Genomic DNA, 19,657 nt, shown 5'->3' on the forward strand with positions numbered 1-19,657 from the left:
TGCTATTGAGTTGTATTAGTTCTTAGTATATTTTAGAGATTACTATCTTGTCAGATATATGATTTGCAAATATTTTCTCCCATTCGGTAGATCGCTTTTCATTTTGTTGATGGTTTCCTTTGTTGTGCAGACACTTTTTAGTTTGATATAGCCCCACTTGTTTATTATTGCTTTTGTTGCCTTTGCTTTTGATGTCAAATTAAAACAAAATCACAGCTAAGACTTATGTAAAGGAGCTTATTGCCTATATTTTCTTCTAGGAGTTTTATGGTTTCAGGTCTTATGTTCATGTCTTTATTCCATTTTGAGTTCATTTTAGTGCATGGTGGAAGATAGTGGTCCAGTTTTCCCAACACCATTTATTGAACATACTGTCCTTTCCCCACTGTATATTCTTAGTTCTTGTATAAATTAATTGACCATATATGTGTGGGTTTATTTCTGGGCTCTCTGTTCTGTTCTACTGATCTATGTGTGTTTTTATGCAAATACCATACTATTTGATGACTACAGCTTTGTAATAATTGAAAATCAGGAAGCTTGATGACTTCCGCTTTATTCTTCTTTCTCAAGATTGCTTTGGCTACTGGAGCTCTTTTGTGGCTTCGTACAAATTTTAGGATTATTTGTTCTATTTCTGTGAAAAATGCCATTGGAATTCTGTTAGGGATTGCATAGGATGTAATGTATAAGCTCTTATTTTAAATTTTCTTTTTTCCAATTTTGTTGATCTTTGAAAAAAATCAACTCTGGTTTATTTTTTCCTGATTTTTTTTTATTCTCTATTTTTTTCTCTTCATTATAATCCTTATGATATCCTTCCTTCTACTATGTTTGGGTTTAACTTGATATTCTTTTTTCTTTTTCCCTGAGGTATAAAGTTAGGTTGTTGATATGAGATTTTTCTTCTCTGTCTCTTTCTTTTTTTTAATGCCTACAGCACCTGGTATTCCCAGGCAGTCTCCCATCCAAGTACTAACCAGGCCCGACCCTGCTTAGCTTCCGAGATCAGACAAGATTGGGCATGTTCAGGGTGGCATGGCCGTAGACTAAGATTTTTCTTCTCTTTTAATGCAAACATTTGCAACTATACAACTGTATCTTTGCATTGCTTTTGATACACCTTATACGTTTCAGTACGTTGTGTTTTCATTTAAAATTTTCTGGAGTTATTTTCTAATTTACTTGTGATTGAATTCTTCCTTGAGTCACTGGTTGTTTAAGGGTGTGTTTAATTTCCACATATTTGAGAATTTTCGTTTTCTTTCTTCTACTGATTTCTAGTTTCATTCCACCAGAATTGGAAAAGATACTTTGTATAACTTAATTCTTTTAAAATTTGTTTCAGATTTGTTTTGTGGACAAACGTATGACCTCTCCTAGAGAATGTTTCCTGTGCACTTGAGAAAATGTGTATTCTGCTGTTGCTGGGTTCAGTGTTCTGTATATACCTGTTAGGTACACTTGTCTATAGTGTTGTTGAAGTCCTTTATCTCCTTATAGAGCTTTTACCAAGTTGTCATATCCATTATTGAAAGTGGAATATTAAAGTATCCCACTATTATTCTATTATTGTGTTGCTTCCTATTTTTCTTTCTTTCAATATCTGCTTCATTTTTTAGAAACTCTGATATTTGATGCATATATCTTTAAAACTGTTATATTTTCCTATTGAGTTAATCTTTTATCCTTTATCTAATGTCTTCTCTCCGACTTTACAACAGTGTTTAACTTAAAATCTAGTTTGTCTGGTATCAATATCATCACTTCTACTTTGATTACCATTCGCATATTTTCCATTTTTTCACTTTCAGCTTATGTGTGTCTTTAAATCTAAAGTGAGTCTCTGGTCGATGACATATAGTTGTATCCTTAAAAAAATCTATTTAGCCCATCTGTGTTTTTTGATTGGGTTATTTAATCGATTTGGTCAATGTAATTATTGATAGCGAAGGACTTATTATTACCATTTGTTTAATTACTTTCTGTCTCGTAGTTTTTGCTTCTCACTACCACTTTTACTGCCTTCCTTTGTGTTTCGCTGATTGTTTTTTATAGTGACATTCTTCGATTACCTTCCCATTTCCTGTTGTGTATACTCCATAGATATATTTTTGTTTACCATACAGATTACTTATAACATCTTAAAATAATTACAACCAATTTTAAACCAATGACAACTCAACTTCAATCACATACAAAAAGCTCTACTCCTTTGCAGCCCAGCCCCGCCGCCCTGCTTTGTCACTGATGTCACAAATTACATCTTTATATATTGCTTACTAATTAATATAGATTTGTAGTTATTTTATATGTTTTTGTCCTTAAAGTTCTATGTGATATGGTGGCATGAGGAATCTACACAGATCTCTCCCCTTAAAATACAAGCTGAATATCTACAACTCAACAAATAACACACGACCTGCACACAGCATGTCTGGGAGACCTGTTCATCGGAGCATCCAAAGGTGGGTAGATCTGCGTGAGACTGGGAGGCAGATTAACAGAGTGAAGCAGAGGAGCTGTGTTACGCAGCCCCAGCTCTCTGCAGAGGAGGAGGAGGGGACATTTCATGGCCAGGTCTTGGCCTTTTGAAGCTCAGAGCAGTGCAGTGCTGCCTGAGTGATCAATATAGCATATTCTATGCCGCAGAACCCAAAGATCAGGGCAGAGAGCAGGGGAGAGACTGAGTGTGGAGGCATGACAGCTGTGGCTTAGCAAATGCCACTGCCAGGCTGAAGGCTGAGTCATGGAGCCTGGCGGCACCTCCCCACCAACCAACCCAGAGCACATCCTCCCCACCAATATCATCTCAGAGCTAACACCTCCAAGCCCAAGGGGAATTTGTGCAACCAGTACTGAAACATTCACTACAGCCAATACCAGAGACAGGCATGGTGATATTGAAGCAAGAGAGTTGAAACCTGGGGGTCAGCACTAAGGGAAAGGAAACAGCCACACACACTGCAGACCTCTCCCAATCAACCCCAACCCCACCCAGTCAGGCTGAGCTGGAAGGAAGCATGGAACATTGAATCTGACTGTTGGGGCAATAACTGGACTTCAGGACCTCTTCAGAGACTCAGATCCCCATCTCCATTGGACCCTTTCATGGCAGTGGAGCCCTGGGACTGAGGGACCTGATAGCAGAGGCACAGAGACCACATATCACAGACCACAGGGCAGTTTTAGCCTCAAAGCAGAGATTCAAGAGGCTTGGACACCACCTACTAGAAATCAAAAGAAAAACCCCTTCTTATCAACCCACTAGAGATCACTATACGATAAATTTTTTTGTTCTTCCTCTTCTTCTTCTTCTTTTTTTTTTTTTTAAAGCAAAGTACATTCCCATTAATGCCTTGGCAGAGAAATAGTCCTTCAAATACCACGAACAAACAAGGCAGCTCAGAAAGAAACTGAAAAATCTCCAGAAAATAAGCTCAAAGACATAGTAATATGCGATTTAAATGACAGAGAATTCAGGATTGTACGTCTGAAAAAACTCAAAAAGGTACAAGAAAACTCTAACTGACAATTCCAAGAAATTATAAACAAAATGAAACAAAATGATGACTTTACAACGAAGATTGAAACCATAAAAAAGAAGCAAATAGAACTTCTGGAGATGAACACATTAAAAGGGATGAAGAATGAAATAGTAAGCTTAGGAGATATGGCTGACCAGATGGAGGAAAGAATTAGTGATATCGAAGAGAGAAATCTGGAAATGACGCAGAAGGAAGAAAAAAAGGGAGGAGGAGGGGGAGGGACATGGGGAGGAGGAGGGGGAGGAGGGAGAGGAGAATGGGTATACCAGAAGGAGAAGAGAGGGAGAAGAGAACAGAGAGCATATTCAAAATAATAGTCCACGAGAATTTCCCAAACCTATGGAAAGAACGATCTTTGAATCCAAGAGGCAAACAAAACACCCAATATCTCGACTTGAAAAGACCTTCTCCAAGACACATTATATTAAAATTATTGAAAATTAATGACAAAAAAAGAATTCTCAAGGCAGCCAGGGAAAAGATGACTTATAAAGGAAAACCCATTAGACTATTCTCAGACTTCTCACCATAAACCTTATAAGCTAGGAGGGAGTGGAACCACATATTCAAACTATTGAAAGAAAGAAATTACCAGCCAAGAATAATATTTCCAGCAAAGCTCTCCTTTAGATATGAAGAAGAAATAAAGACCTTTCCAGACACAGAAAAGCTGAGGGAACTCTCCACCACAAGGCCTGCATTACAGGAAATACTGAAGGGGGTCATTCCACCTGAAACAAAAGGACAGAAAATAAGTAAATATGAGTAAGATGACTCACAGGCACATAGAAGCAGGAAAGTGCAACCCTTATGGAGAACAGGGTATTATAAGCTTAAATATCACATAATGGTTAAAGCCCCCCACCCCCAAAAAAAACATTCTAAAAAGAGAAAAAGATAACAGCTACTGCGACTTAGAAATGTTCAACATAAATACTGATAATCTGAGATAAAAAAAGCAGAAAAGGAGAGGGAGTAAAGATCCAAATCCGCGAAGAGGAATGGAGATAAGGAGCATGCAGAAGAAAATGGACTACTGTATATATCGCTATCCATAAACTTAATGAAAACCACACACTAAAAATCCAGAACTGAGACATATAACATAACATAAGAGGGGACAGAGGGAAAATCCACAAAGCACCACAAAATTAAAATAACAGACAGAAACACAAGGACAAAGAAACAATGGAGAGATACCGAGCTACCAGAAAACAAAAGGTAAAATGGGTATAGGAAAACCTCATAGTTCAATAATCACCCTTAATGTAAATGGACTGAACTCACCAATGAAAGGGTGCAGAGGAGAAGACTGGATCAAAAAACAAAGCCAACCACAGGCTGTCTTCAAGAGACACATGTCAACTGCAAGGACAAATACAGACTCAAAGTGAAAGGGTGGAAAATGATACTCCAAGCAAATGGCATCCAGAGAAAAGCGGAAGTAGCCGTACTTACATCGGATGAAATAGACTTCAACATAAAAAGGGTAAAAAAGAGACAATGATGGACACTTTATAATGATAAAGGGAACCATACATCAAGAAGACCTAATACGTATTAATATTTATGCTCCCAAGCAGGTAGCACGAAAATAAATGAAGCATCTACTGACAGAACTAAAATGGGAAACGGACAAAAACACAATTATAGTAGGGGACCTAAATACCCTACTGTCAGCTATGCAGAAATCATCCAAACAGAAAATCAATAAGGAAGTATTACCCTTAAATGACACATGAGACCAACTGGAAATAATCAACATTTACAGAGCCCTTCATCCAAAATAGCAGCTTATACATTCTTCTCTAGTGCATGTGGAACATTCTCAAGCATAGACCACATGCTTGGATACAAAAACTAGCCTCAGCAAATTTAAGAAGATTGCAATCATACTAAGCATATTCTCTACCATAATGCTTTGAAACTGGAGTTTAACTGTAAAAAGAAAGTGGAAAGAACCACAAATACGTAGAGATTAAACAACATGCTACTAAAGAATGACTGGGTCAGCAAAGAAATAAAAGGAGAGATCAAGAAATACATAGAAACAAATGAGAATGAAAGTACAACATATCAAAACTTTTGGGACACAGCAAAAGCAGTAATAAGAGGAAAGTTCATATCATTACAGGCCTATCTCAAGAAATGAGAATGAGACCAAATAAACAACCTAACATTACACCTTAAAAAACGAGAAAAAGAAGAACAAATAAAACCCAAAGTCAGCAGAAGGAAGAAAATAATCAAAATTACAACAGAATTAAATGAAATTGAGAACAAAAAGACAATAGAAAAAATTAATGCAACGAATAGCTTGTTCTTTAAGAAGATTAATAAAATTGACAAACCCCTGGCCAGACTTACTAAAAAGAGAAAGAACACAAACAAAATCAGAAACAAAAGAGGAGAAGTTGTGACAGATACCACGAAATATAAAGTATCATATAAGAATACTATGAAAAATTATATGACACCAAATTTAACGACCTAGAAAAATGGACAAATTCTTAGAAATTAATGTTCCTAGACTGAATCATGAAGAACTGGAAAACCTAAACAGACCGATCAACAGTATGGAAATTGAAACAATCATCAAAAACCTCCCCAAAAGTAAAAGTCCAGGAGCAGATGGCTTTACCAGTGAATTCTACCAAACATTCAAAGATGATTTAATACCTGTCCTCCTCAAACTCTTCCAAGAAACTGAAGATGTGCTACTTCCTAATTCATTTTATGAGGCCAACATTACCCTGATACCAAAACCTGGTAAGGGTAATACATGTAAAAAAACTACAGACCCAGTATCTTTGATAAATACAGATGCAAAAATCCTAAACAAAATACTAGCAAATCAAATACGACACATTGAAAAGATTATACACCATGATCATGTGGACCTCACCCCAGGGGCACAGGGATAATTTAACATATGCAAAGTGGATTAATGTGATTCACCACATAAACAAAATAAAGAATAAAAATCATATGATCACATCAATAGATGCAGAAAAAGCATTTGATAAGATACAGCATCCATTTATGATTAAAACACTTAATAAAATGGGTATAGAAGTACCTTATCATAATAGAGGCCAAATACGATGACCCTCAGCTAACATCATACTTAGTGGTGAAAAATGAAAAACCTTCTCTCTAAGATCAGGAACAAGAAAAGGCTGTTTGCTATCAGCCCTATTATTCAATATAGTACTGGAAGTCCTAGAGAGAGCAATCGAGCAAAAGAAAGAAATAAAAGACATCCAAATAGGGACTGAAGAAGTCAAACTGTCACTTTTTGCAGATGACATGGTTATAAACTCTAAAAATCCTAAAGATTCTCTATATGGGAAATCTAAAGAACTATTAGAAATAATAAATACAGTAAAGTTTCAAGATACAAAATCAATGTTCAAAAATCCATAGCATTCCTACAATCTAATAATAAATTTTCAGAAAAATAAAAAAACAATTAATTTTGCAACTGCAATAAAAAGAATAAATTTAACAAAAATGTAAAGGACCTATACACTGAAAACTATAAGACACTATTAAAAGAAATTGAAGAAGACACAAAGAAATGAAAAGATATTCCATGTTCATGGATTGGAAGAATCAACATAGCTAAGATTTAATGCAATCTCCTACGAAATCCCAATGGCATTTTTTTTTAAAGAAACAGAATGAAAAATTATCAGATTTGTATGAAATCACAAAAGACCCTGAATAGCCAAAGCAATCCTGAGAAAAAGAAACAAGGCCAGAGGTATCACTCAGCCTGACTTCAAAGTATACTACGAAGTGATACTAATCAAAAGAGCATGGCATTGGCAGAAGAACAGACGACACGCAGACCAATGAAACAGAATCAAGAGTTCAGAAGTAAATTCCTGGTTATATGGGCAAATAATTTTCGACAAAAAAGCCAAAAACATACAGTGGAGAAAGGAAAGCCTCTTCGATAAATGGTGCTGTGAAAACTGAAAAGCCACCTGCGAAAGGTTGAATCTTGACTGTTCTCTATCACCACACATTAAAATTAACTCAAAATGGTTTAAGGACCCGACTATAAGTCCTGGATCAATAAATTGCATAGAAGAAAACATAGGTACTAAACTCATAGACCTTGGTCTTAGAGAGGATTTTATGATTTTGACCTCAAAGGCAAGGAAAGTAAAAGCAAAAATAAATGAATGAGACGATGTCAAACTAAAAAGCTTCTGTACGGCAGAAGAAACCATCAACAAAGCAGAGACAACCATCCGAATGGGAGAATATATCTGCAAACAACGCCTCTGATAAGAGCCTAATATCCAAAATATACAAAGAACTTATACAACTCAATAACAACAAAAATACAAACAATCCAATTAAAAAAAATGGGCAGAGGACCTGAACAGACACTTCTCCCAAGACATACAAATGGTCAACAGACATATGAAAAGCTGCTCAACCTCACTAGCTATTAGGGAAATGCAAATCAAAGCTACAATGAGATACTGTGTCACACCTGCTAGAATGGCTATCATCAACAGGACAAGTAATAAGAGGTTGTGGGCAAGAAGGAACCCTCATACATTGCTGGTGGGAATGCAAATTGGTACAACCACTATGGAAAACAGTATGGAGGTTTCTCGAAAAACTAAGAATTGAATTACCATATGATCCAGCAATCCCTCTTCTGGGTATTTATCCAAAAAACCTGAAAACATTTATATATGCACCCTGACCTTCACAGCAGCATTATTCACAGTGGAAGCAACTGAAGTGTCCTACGACAGATAATGAGATAAAGACGCTGTGGTACATACATACAATGGAATATTACTCAGCCATAAGAAGAGATGAAATACTGCCATTTGCGACAACATGGATGGATCTTGAGATAATCATGCTAAGTGAAGTAAGTCAGATAGAAAAAGCTGATAACCACATGACTTCACTCTTATGTAGTATATAAAATTGAAAGCAACAAACATGACAAACAGAGACCCATGGACACAGACAGGGGATTAGTGGTTACCAGAGGGAAGCAGGGGAGAGGGGACATATATGGACTCAAAGGGGTTAAATATTTGATGATGCAAGGAAATCTAACTCTGGGTGGTAAACGCACAATGCAATATATATACGACGTCCTGTTGAAATTTATTTGATTTTATTGATCAATGTCACCCCCAATAACATTTAATAAGAAAAGTTCTATATGATAAAGTAGATTTAAGCACTTAAATTACAATAGTTTTCTACATTTGTTCATATATTTACCTTTATCAGAGATTATATTTTGATGTGGCTTTGTGTTGCTGTCTAGTGTTCATTTCAACTTGAAGGACTCCTTATAGCATTTCTTGTAGGAGAGGTCTGATAGTAATAAATTCTTTCAACTTTGTTTAACTGAGAAAAATCTTAAATTTCCCCTCACTTTTGAAGCGCAGTTTTGACAGATTTCTTGGTTGCAGTTTTTTTTTTCTCTTGCTCCCTTCAAGATCTTCCCTTTTTGAATTTTTAGTTTGATCATAGTGAATCTCATTGTGGGTTTCATTAACAGTTTATCTTACTTGTAGTTTCTTGATCTTCTTGAATTTGTATGTCTATTTCTTTTCTCAAATTTGGCAAGTTTTTAGCCATTATTTCTTCAAATAACCACCGTGTTTCTCTCTCTCATTCTGACTTCCATAATGCACATAGTGGTCTGCTTGATGATATTCCATAAGTCACTTAAGCTCTCTTCACTTTTCATCTTTTTTCCTTTTTACACTTCTGACTTGATAATTTCAAATGACATGTCTTCAACTTTGTTGATTCTTTTTTTCTGCCTGATCAAGTCTGTTGCTGAAACCCTCTAATGAATTTTTTTCAATTTAGTTATATTTTTCATATCCACAATTTGTTTGGGTTTTTAAAAATAATTTGTTAGTATTTTAATTTTGTTCATGCATCATTTTCCTCATTTCATTTTGTTGTGTTCTCTTTTTTATCGTTATACACCTTTATGATGACTTTTTATTATGCACCTCAGATATCTGTGTTTCTCAAGGGTCAGATTCTGGAGCTTTATTTTGTTCCTTTGATTGTGGCATGTTTCCTTGTTGCCTTGTGAGGTTCTGTTGTGCTCTGAATATTTAAAAACAGACACTTCACCCAGTCTTTATGGACTGGCTTCATGCAGTCGGCCCAGCTAGAGGTTTTAGGAACTTGCAAACCTTTCCTGGGGATGTGTCTTCTCTGAGGTTGTGCATATATATATGCTTTTACTCCAGTATATACAGCTGCTTTTAACTGTCTCCATTTTTCTAAGCAGCTTGGAAGTTTGTTTCAGTGTCTACTGTTATTTCTTGGCCTATACTCTGTTGCTCCCTTGACACTTGTCTGTGGATCTTCAGACTTCCTGTTGATCTAAAGCGTTTCAAAGTACTGCAGAGCTTGCCCCTTTTTTCTGTGGATCCAGACCTGGCATCACACCATGCTGTCACTCCCATCAGTATTCCATTAGACACTGGAACGCTGGATGCAAGTTCCAGGCTTTTCTTTCTGTTTCAAGGGAGGAGGTTTGAATTGGGAAGTTTCTTCCTGATCATGCCATGTCATATGGGGAAAAGGATCAGGGTGAGAAAAGGTCACAAACTTCTTACCCTTTTGATATTGACTATGCACTCATCTGCATGTCGTAGCTGCCGAACTGGTTTCCAGGGTTCTTTAAGAAGGTATTTTTATCTGCATACTGTTGTTAACTCATGTCTCTAAGGGAATGAGGGCTGGAGCTTCCAAGTCCACCTCATGGCCGATGCTGCCACCCCACTGCCCCCGCCACCCTACTGTTTATAAGTTGCCTTTTTCTTCATTTAGCATTGCCTGATTGCTGTGAATCTTTCCCTGTTTCCAGAGTTGACACTTTCCTGCTTGTTTATCAATTTTGTCTGTGGAGGGACTTGAACTTGGAGCTACTTCCTCTGCCATTTTGCTCTGGAAGGTGGCTTTTGAGCTGCACCTTGGTGTATCAATAGGATTTCAATAGGTGGAGAGCTGATTTAGGCATTCCCAGTGAGAGAAAGGGTATACGCACATGCAGACAGGAAAATGCATATGTTCTGTGATAACATGTAAGCATGGAGTGTGTTCCAAGATAACTTATGTAAAATATATCATATATATATATATTTTGCATATATCATCATGAAGGTAATGATAATTGAAATCATAACCTTGTAATGTTAACTAAAAAGTCATTCTTTTAAGAAAAGTTTTAACTGAGATTTAGAAGGAGTCAGTTCAAATACATAAAATAGAGAATGTGGGTATTGTCTTCCCCTCCTGACTTAGTTTTCCCATCACTTTTACATCAAAGGAGAGGCGATTTTAACTCACCTACTAAGCTCAGCCGTGCTCCAGCCTCTGGGACTTACACAAACCTAACACAAAATACGGGATTCACTATCCTAATGGTCCCTAGTATTCCTTAACCATTCTTCCTTACTGGTGAATGCAATTATTATAAAGTCTAAATCTTCATAAAATATTCTTCTACAGCTTCTCATTGCTCTCAGCATAAATCTTAAACTTTACAGCATGGCTTCCCCAAAACCTTTTATGATTTGACCTTTTGATTATTCATCCGGCTTCACCTTTGCCATTAAATTACTTATCTGATCGAGTGATATAGATGTTTGCTGCCTTCAAGCCTCCTGGTCTTTGCTTATATCAATAATATTCTACTTTCCTCCCCTTTGTAGCCCTTTATACCTCCTATTTGCCTCAGATTGAATGTCACTTCCCTATTCCTCATCCCCCAAACAGGTTAGGTGTCATTCTAATGGGTAACTACCATCCTAGGTGTATCTCCCTTCTTATGGTGTAAGTTTCAAGTTTCTTGTCTGTATCTCCACCAGAGTATAAAATTGAGTGTAACAATCTTATAATCACCACTATATTATCAATTCCTATAAAAAGAATTGGCACATATTTGATTGAATAAATGAATGAATTTATTACATTACCTGAAGCACCTTGGTTGTAAATAATTAAAACTGTAATAACGCCAACACTGAAATAACAACATATTCAACAACACAAGTTGTTGATTGATTTACAGTCTTAGAGAGAACCTGACTTCTGTCCTGGACAGAGATGAATACATACCTGTGAGAATAGACATGACTGTGGTTTTTCCTGCCCCATATTGTCCTAGAAGAATACTAATCTGCCCTTTATAGAAATTCAAAGACATGTCGTTTACTGCTATTTTGTTGCCAAATTCCTGTGGGATAAAAGAAAGAATTACTTGGCATGTCATATCACTTATGAACGACAAACACTCATATCCTCTTATCCTTAGAAGAATCATTATATCATCAAACTCATGTTGTAAAAACAAGATGTTTTAAACCAGGAACAATATTTTCACGTGCACTGAGTTAGTATAGTAAAGGAAGATAGTCAAAACAAGTGTGAAGGCACAGTGGTGTATATATCTATATTTGGTAATGAAAATGGAGACCTCTATATTTTATGCATGAAGAGTGCCTTACTCAACCGCAGTTATGAGCTTACTAAACTGTAGCAAGAGCTGGGGAAGCTTATAGAAACCACCACCAACAATCAGGAAAGTTGATGCCATGGTTTCAGCTAGAAGTCTGATGATTCACAAGAGCATGCCCAGAACTTCTTTGAGATTCTAAGCAGGAGTTGGCAAACTTAAATATGGCCAATTATCTGTTTTTGTACAGCCAATGAGCTAAGAATGGTTTTTGCATTTTTAAAGGCTTGTTAAAAGTAATAAAAAAGAATATGTGCCAGACATTGTATGTGGCCCATGGATCCTAAAATATTTATCCAGTCCTTTACAGAACATGTCTGAAAACTCTACTAAAGTGTCTCTTGGAAACTCCTAATATTTTGATCTGAAATTATAAATCCTAAATGGTTCCAAAGAACTCAACTAAGTGAATCTAAAATCTGTCTCTGTCTCTGTCTGTTCCCTGGCAAATCCTAACTAGAAAGTGAACAGAAAAGAAAGTTTTGGGGAATGCAGTTCGTGGGTTCTCTTTTGCAATATAAGAGAAACCTTAGAAAGAGGTGCTGGGTGTTGCCAGATTGACAAGAGACCATTCGGGAAAGCATGTCTACAAACTCTCCCGAGACCTGGGCTTCTCAATAGTAGCACTATTGACATTTTGGATTAAATAATTCTTAGTTTTGTAGGGCTCTCCTGTGCCTTGTAGGATGTTTAGTAGCTTTCCTGATCTCTAACCTGTAGATGCTGGCAGCTCCCCTCCCTGCCCCTCTCTTTCCTTGGTTGTAACAACCAAAATATCTCCAGACATTATCAGAGGCCTTCTGGGGGAACATAATCATCCCTAGTTGAAAACGACCACCTAGGGAATCCAATTTTCTCCTATGAATTAAATTACCTTATAGATGCTGATAATACTATAATCCATTTCAGTCATTATCTCTTTCCAAAATGATAGCTCTACATCTCCAAATGCCTACCAGAGACATAAGTTTAAATATTTGCAAATATCTCAAATTCAGTATGTCTAAAACTGCTCATTATCATGCCCTGAAAATATAGTCCTCAACTGTACTCTAGAGGTCAGTGGATGGCCCCCGATCTCACTTAGATGTACAAACCAGAAACCTGAGTATAACCGTACACTTCTCCATTACTATTAACTACTGTATGCAATAAATCACCAAGTCCAATTAATTAATTTAGACCAGGGGTGATCATTCTTCATTCAAAAACTATTTACTGAATGCCCACTGTGTATGAGGCATTGTGCCATATGCTAGAGATATATCTAGAAATAAGTCACACATAGTCCTTACTTTAATGAAGTCTTGGTAAAGGAAGATAGGAAAAAAAGTAAAGGTCCATAAAAATTATGGATTATGATCAACATAATGAATAAAGCAAAGAGCGTGAAAAATGCAAGGTGTGATGGTATTACATATGAAACAAATATTTATAACAGACATCAGGCAGCAAAGGATAATTACTGAGAGCTGAAAAACAAATAACGTAAGCCCCATGATTGCCCCAGCTTACCTAGATTGCTTCGAAGCCATGAGTAACTCAGTCTACTTGAGTCAAAGATAGGAAACTGAGGGTTTAGCGAGGTGGAGGGACAGAATATTGAAGAGGAGACAGATGCCTGCAGAGAAAAAGCTGGAGATCTACAGTGGGTTCTCCTAGAGTATTCAGATAAGAAACGATCAATGTAGGCATGAGAGGAAACCACCTGAGGCTGGAGAAAGAACCATTTAAGAATTAGAGGAAACATTCCCTGGCACTCCGCTAGGGCCAGGAAGGGTGCTTGTTCCCACCAGCCAGACTAGAAAATTTTGAGATTCATAGGCCATTGAGTAGATTACAAAAAACAGTGTTGCCTCAATAGTAGGGAATAATTAACTGTAGACTAAGCAAAGCAGACATGAAAGAATAAAACTATTTTAAAGTAACTTAATTCTTCCAAAAATAAAGATCAAGAGTATTTCATGGAATAGAGAAATATTCGAAACCCAAAAATGTAAAGAAGCAGGAATATATGACCCATAATGAAGAAATCAATCAATCAGCTGAAATCAACCTAGAACAGACACACGTTAAAATGTGCAAACACATCAAAATGATTGAGTGTATGCCATCTATTGAAAAAGATATGATGATATTTTAAAAATAACAGAACTTCTAGAGATACAAACTGTAATTTCTAAAATGAACATATACTTAGTAGGATTGGCAGTAGATTAGACATTGTGAAAGAAAAAACAGCTAACTTGAAGACATATCAATACAAAGTCAAACATAAACTGAAGAAATAAGTATCTAAAAAAACAAAGCAACATCAAATTGTGATACATACAAATTCCAATGGTATCATAAATTGTAGTTGAAGTCCCCAAAATGGTTTTGGACATAAAGATAACTAAACAAATAATAGCCAAAATTTTTCCAAATTTGATAACAATAAACTTACACATTCAAGAAGTTCAACAGACTAACCAAGAAGCATCATCAAACTGCATAAAACCATTGCTAAAGAAACACCTTGAAAGGTGTCAGAAAAAAAGAATCATACATTCAAGAAAAAAAGATAAACATTAAAGTAGATATTTCATTAGAAACAATGCATGTGAACAGACAGTGGCGAAATATAATCCTTAACCTAACATTCTATATCCAGTGACAATATCTTTCAAGAGTAAAGATAAAATAAAGACTATTTTAGACACAGAAAATCTGAAAGAATTAATCCCTAGCAGACCTGAACTAAAGGAAAGGTCAAAGCTAGTCTCAGGCAGAAGGAAAATGCTACCAGATGGAAATCTAGATATGAACAAAGGAATGGAGAACACTGGAATTATGAACTAAATTGGTAATTATATATCACATTCTTTTCAATTTTCTTAATATGTAACTGAAAAATTAAGCACGATGATAACAATACATTGTGGGTTTTATAACATATGCATAAGTAAAATGTATAAAAATAGCAGCAGGAAGGCTCTGAATGTAAAAATTAAAATATAACTAATGTGAGGTTCTTATATTGCAAGTGAAACGATATAATACCATTTGAAGGAAGACTGTAATAATTAAAAGTTGTGTAACGTATCAAAGAGAAACCATCAAAATATTTAAAATGGAAATAGTTAATACCAAAAAAAAGGAGATAAAATAGAATCTCAGAAAAATAATCAATTAATCCAAGAGAAGACAGGAAAAGAGGAGAAGGTGAACAAAGTATATGTGGTAGAAACAGAAATCAAATAGTGGGATGATAAACAGAAACCGTACCAGTATTACAATGATCACATTAAATGCAAATGGCCTGAACACCTCAATTTAAAGGCACCAATTATCAGACATGAACTATAGAGAACCATATATATAAAGAATGAACTACACACACACACACACACACACACACACACACACACACACACACACACACACATGTCCTTCAATTATTAAGACACACATAGGTTAATAGTAAAAGAATGGGGAAAATATACTAGGCAAACGACATGAACTAAAACACAGGTGGAGTAACCAGGCTCACCTGTGGACTCTGACTTCAATTATTAAGACACAAATAGGTTAATAGTAAAAGAATGGGGAAAATATACCAGGCAAACGACATGAACTAAAACAGAGGTGGAGTAACCAGGCTCACCTGTGGACTCTGACGCTATGCCCGCCCATGGACCCTGGTACCATGCCCAACCATCTGCAGACTCTGGCACTAGGACTGCCTGCCTGTGGACCCAGGTGTCTGACCAACACATGGGCCCTGCCAACCGGCCTGCCCAGGATCTCTGGGTGGGCACTGATAATGGGCTTTCTCTTTGAAACAATACCTTGTACAAATGTTTGATCTGGATACCTGCCACCAAGCTAGTAGGTTCAACCTCGAAATATTTGTTTCGAGTTCTCTCACAGCTTTCCATTTCTTCTTTTCCCCTTCTAAGTCTTGGTTGGCCAAACCAGTATGAGCGCTACAAAGAAAGCCAAAATGTAATTACCAAAATGAGCATTAAGATACGAAGCACTCCATCTGAACAGGCCTATAACAAGCAAATGAATCAGTGATCGAAACGTCCCAACAAAGAAAACTGCAGGACCAGTTGGTTTCACTGGTGAATTCTACCACAACATTTAAACAAGATAAATAAAAATCTTTTTTTCAAGCCTTTCAAAAAGTGTAAGAGGAGGAAATATTTCCTAACTCTTTCAAAGCCCGATAATGGTAACATGAGGAAAGACACTACAGAGCAATATCCTTTATGAATACAGATGTAAAAACCTTCAACCAAATGCTAGCATACTGAATCCAATAGCATATCAAAAGGATTATACATCATGACCAAGTGGGATTTATCCCAGGAATGCAGTGGTAGTTCAACCTATAAAAATCAATCAATGCAATATATCACATTAATAGAACAAATGTAAAAACCCACATATTTGTTTCAATTGATGCAAACAAAGCCTTTGACAAAGTGTTTCATGATTTAAAAAAAATGCAGAAAACTAGGAATAGAAGAAAACTTTCTCAAAATGACAAAGGACATTTATGACAAATCTATAGCTAATATTATATTCAGTAGTGAAAAACTGAAAGCTTTACCTCTAAAATCAGGAACGAGACAAGGATGCCTGCCTCCACCCCTTCTATTCACCACTGTACTGAGAGTTCTAGCCAGAGCAATGAAGCAAGGAAAAAAACAAAAGGCATCCAAATTGGAAAGGAAGACGTAAACTATCTATATTTGAAGGTGACATGATACGCATATTTCTACATATAGAAAAGCCCAAAGAGTCCTCCTAATACATACTACCAGAGCTACTAAACTCAGTAAAGATGCAGGGTGCAAGATCAACATGCAAAACTCAGCTGTGTTTTTACATACCATCAACAAACAATCCAAAAAGAAAATTAACAATTCCATTTACAGAAGCATCCAAAAGAGCAAAATAGTTAGGAAGAAAGTTAACTAAAGAGGTGAAAGACTCACACACTAAAAGCTATAAAACCATGCTGAAAGAATTTAAAGAAGATATATAAATAGAAAGTTCGTGGACTGAAAAATGTTTTTCATATGGCAATACTACTTAAAATAATCAACAGACACAATGTAATCCCTATAAAAATTCCAGTGGCCACTGTTGCAGAAATAAAAAGCTGACACTCAGGTTCATATGGAACTGTGAGGGACCCCTAATAGTCAAAACAATCTTGAAAAAAAGAATAAAGTTGAAGGACTCACACTTCCAGATTTCAAAATTTACTATAAAACTACAGCTATCAAAATAACATGGTACTGGAGTAAGTATACATATATAGGCCAAACGAATAAAATTGAGGGTCCAGAAATAAACCTATACATCTATGGCCAATTGATTTTCATCAAGTGTGCTAAGACCATTCAATGGGGACAAAGAGTGGTGTTGGGACAACAGAATATCTACATACAGAAGAATGAAGTTGGATCCCTACCTCTTGCTACATAAAAATTAACTCAAAATTGATCAAGAATCTAAATATAAGAGATAAAACCACTAAACTATTAGAAGAAAACATATGGGTAAATCTTCGTGATCTTGGATTTGACAATGATTCTTTAGATATGACACTAACTTCACAAGCAACAAAAGAAAAATGGATAAATTAGATTAAATCAAAATTAAAAACTTTTGTGCTTGAAAGGACACTATCAAAAGAATGAAAAAACAACCCACAGAATGGAAGAAAAATTTACAGATCATGTATCTGATAAAGGTTCTAGTTTCCCAAATATATAAAAAGACAACCCAATTAAAAAATGGGCACAGGACTTGAATAGACATTTCTCTAAAGAATATATACAAATGGCTAACAAGCACATGAAAAGACCTCAACATCATTTGTCATTAGAGAAATACAAACAAAAACCACGATACCACTTTATATCCACAAGAATGGTTATAACAGAAGAAAAAAAGGAGAATAACAAGTATTTGTGAAGAAACTGGAACCCGGGCACATTGCTTATGGAAATGTAAAGTGGTGCAGCCACTGTGGAAAAACAGTTTCATGGTTCCTGAAAACATTAAACATACAATTAGCACATGAACTAGCAATTCTACTCTTAGGTGTAGTTCCAAAAGAACTGAAACAGATATTCAAATAAGTACTTGTATAGAGATATTCATAGCAGAACTATTCAAATAGCCAGAAGATGTCCCATGTATCCAACTAGAGATTAATAAAGGAATTGCTCTCTATATATACAATGGAATATTATTCAGCAACCATGGATAAACCTCAAAAACACTATGCGCAGTGAAAGAAGCCAGACACAAATGGCCACGTATTGCATGAGTCTGTTTATAGGACAATCCAGAACAGGTAAATACATATAAAAAGAAAGCTGATTAGTGCTTGCTAGGGGCTTAGGATAGGGAAAAATAGAATGTGACTTCTTAATGGATACAAGGTTTTATTTTTGGGTAATAATATTTTGCAACTAGATATGTGCATGTACATTGTAAATGTACTAAATGCCACTGATTTGTCTGCTTTAAAATGGTTAATTTTAAGTTATGTGAATTTCATCTGAATGAAAAATTTAAATGCGAAAAAGAAAAATGAGGCACTGAAAGAACTTGGAAACGCTTTGGCTTGGTTTATTCTGTTAGATAGAGAAAGCTGTAGTATACTTTCAGGGATTCTATTCTGTAACAAATTTATGTACGATTTGAATCCCCAGGGTTTAGAAGCAAAAACTTTTTTAAATGCTAGTGTTTGAGGAACAGGAACAAAATGGAATTACTCAAAAATCAGGTCCCAGCCAATGTATTTATGTCACCTGGTCAGAATATCTTCTTTGTAATGTATTTTATGCAGAAATGGTAAGGGAGCCCCGAGAGCAAAACGCAGATGTTCCCCTACTCCAAGTACACTGGTCTAACAGTTGAAAAGAAGCAAGTGGTGAGAACACAGATGCAGGAAATACCTAATCCTCTTCTCACTAGGATCTAAGAAACCATCGCATATTAATTTGGCTGGGAACAACTTGTACAGACACTTCTGGTTTCTTTATTCTCCAGTCAAATCCACTATGTACCACTTGGCTGAAGAAGGGTTGTATTACTCGCAACTTTTAATGTAGGGGGTTTCAGTGTCTTATCCATAGATATTGTGCATTTGCATACGTGGAAGCCTTTAAGGTCTATCAAGAAATAGCTGGCATTTCAGTATGGCTGGAATACAGAAGAAAATGATCCTGTGTCTAACCTTTTGATTTGATTCTAAATATTATGAAATAGGCTCCTAAGGACTATGGCCTTTCATAGTAACAGCGGCATTAGAACTCACCATAAGGAAAAAGTACCACGGCTGGGGCACGCCATACTTCCCTGGAAAGACAGTTTCTACATACCAGGTCACAAGGCCATATAAGAAAGCATCAAGTAAAAGCATTCCCAATATATAGCCAAAGATGAGGTTATCCTCAAGGTTGGCTGGTGTCCAAAGGTTATCCCACTTAACACCAATTTCTGAAATAAAAAGGAGATATTTACCATAGATGACAGCTCTGTTATTGAAATAGCAAAGAAA

The 19,657-nt window shown here is 36.1% G+C and overlaps 1 protein-coding gene and 1 non-coding gene across 21 annotated transcripts in view; both read right to left on the minus strand.

Moving 5' to 3' along the window:
• Positions 1-19,657, minus strand: part of LOC102884495 (ATP-binding cassette sub-family A member 3) — a 114,381-nt gene that overhangs the window by 60,531 nt on the left and 34,193 nt on the right. For 17 of the 20 annotated variants that reach the window (XM_025047254.1, XM_025047260.1, XM_025047248.1 and 14 more), the window contains 3 exons: positions 19,415-19,596; positions 15,915-16,052; positions 11,688-11,805 (listed from right to left, as the gene is read on the minus strand). The exons of 2 other annotated variants lie outside the window; for them this stretch is intronic. In XM_025047254.1, coding sequence (XP_024903022.1) covers positions 11,688-11,805; positions 15,915-16,052; positions 19,415-19,596 — 438 coding nt within the window. The remainder of the gene's footprint in view (positions 1-11,687; positions 11,806-15,914; positions 16,053-19,414; positions 19,597-19,657) is intronic. One more of the 20 variants, XM_025047256.1, reaches the window with a different exon arrangement.
• Positions 932-1,050, minus strand: LOC112480291. The gene has a single exon (XR_003046537.1). It is a non-coding gene; the product is annotated as a 5S ribosomal RNA (ribosomal RNA).

Source organism: Pteropus alecto, unplaced genomic scaffold (assembly GCF_000325575.1).
Source record: "Pteropus alecto unplaced genomic scaffold, ASM32557v1 scaffold15, whole genome shotgun sequence".
Taxonomy (NCBI): domain Eukaryota; kingdom Metazoa; phylum Chordata; class Mammalia; order Chiroptera; family Pteropodidae; genus Pteropus; species Pteropus alecto.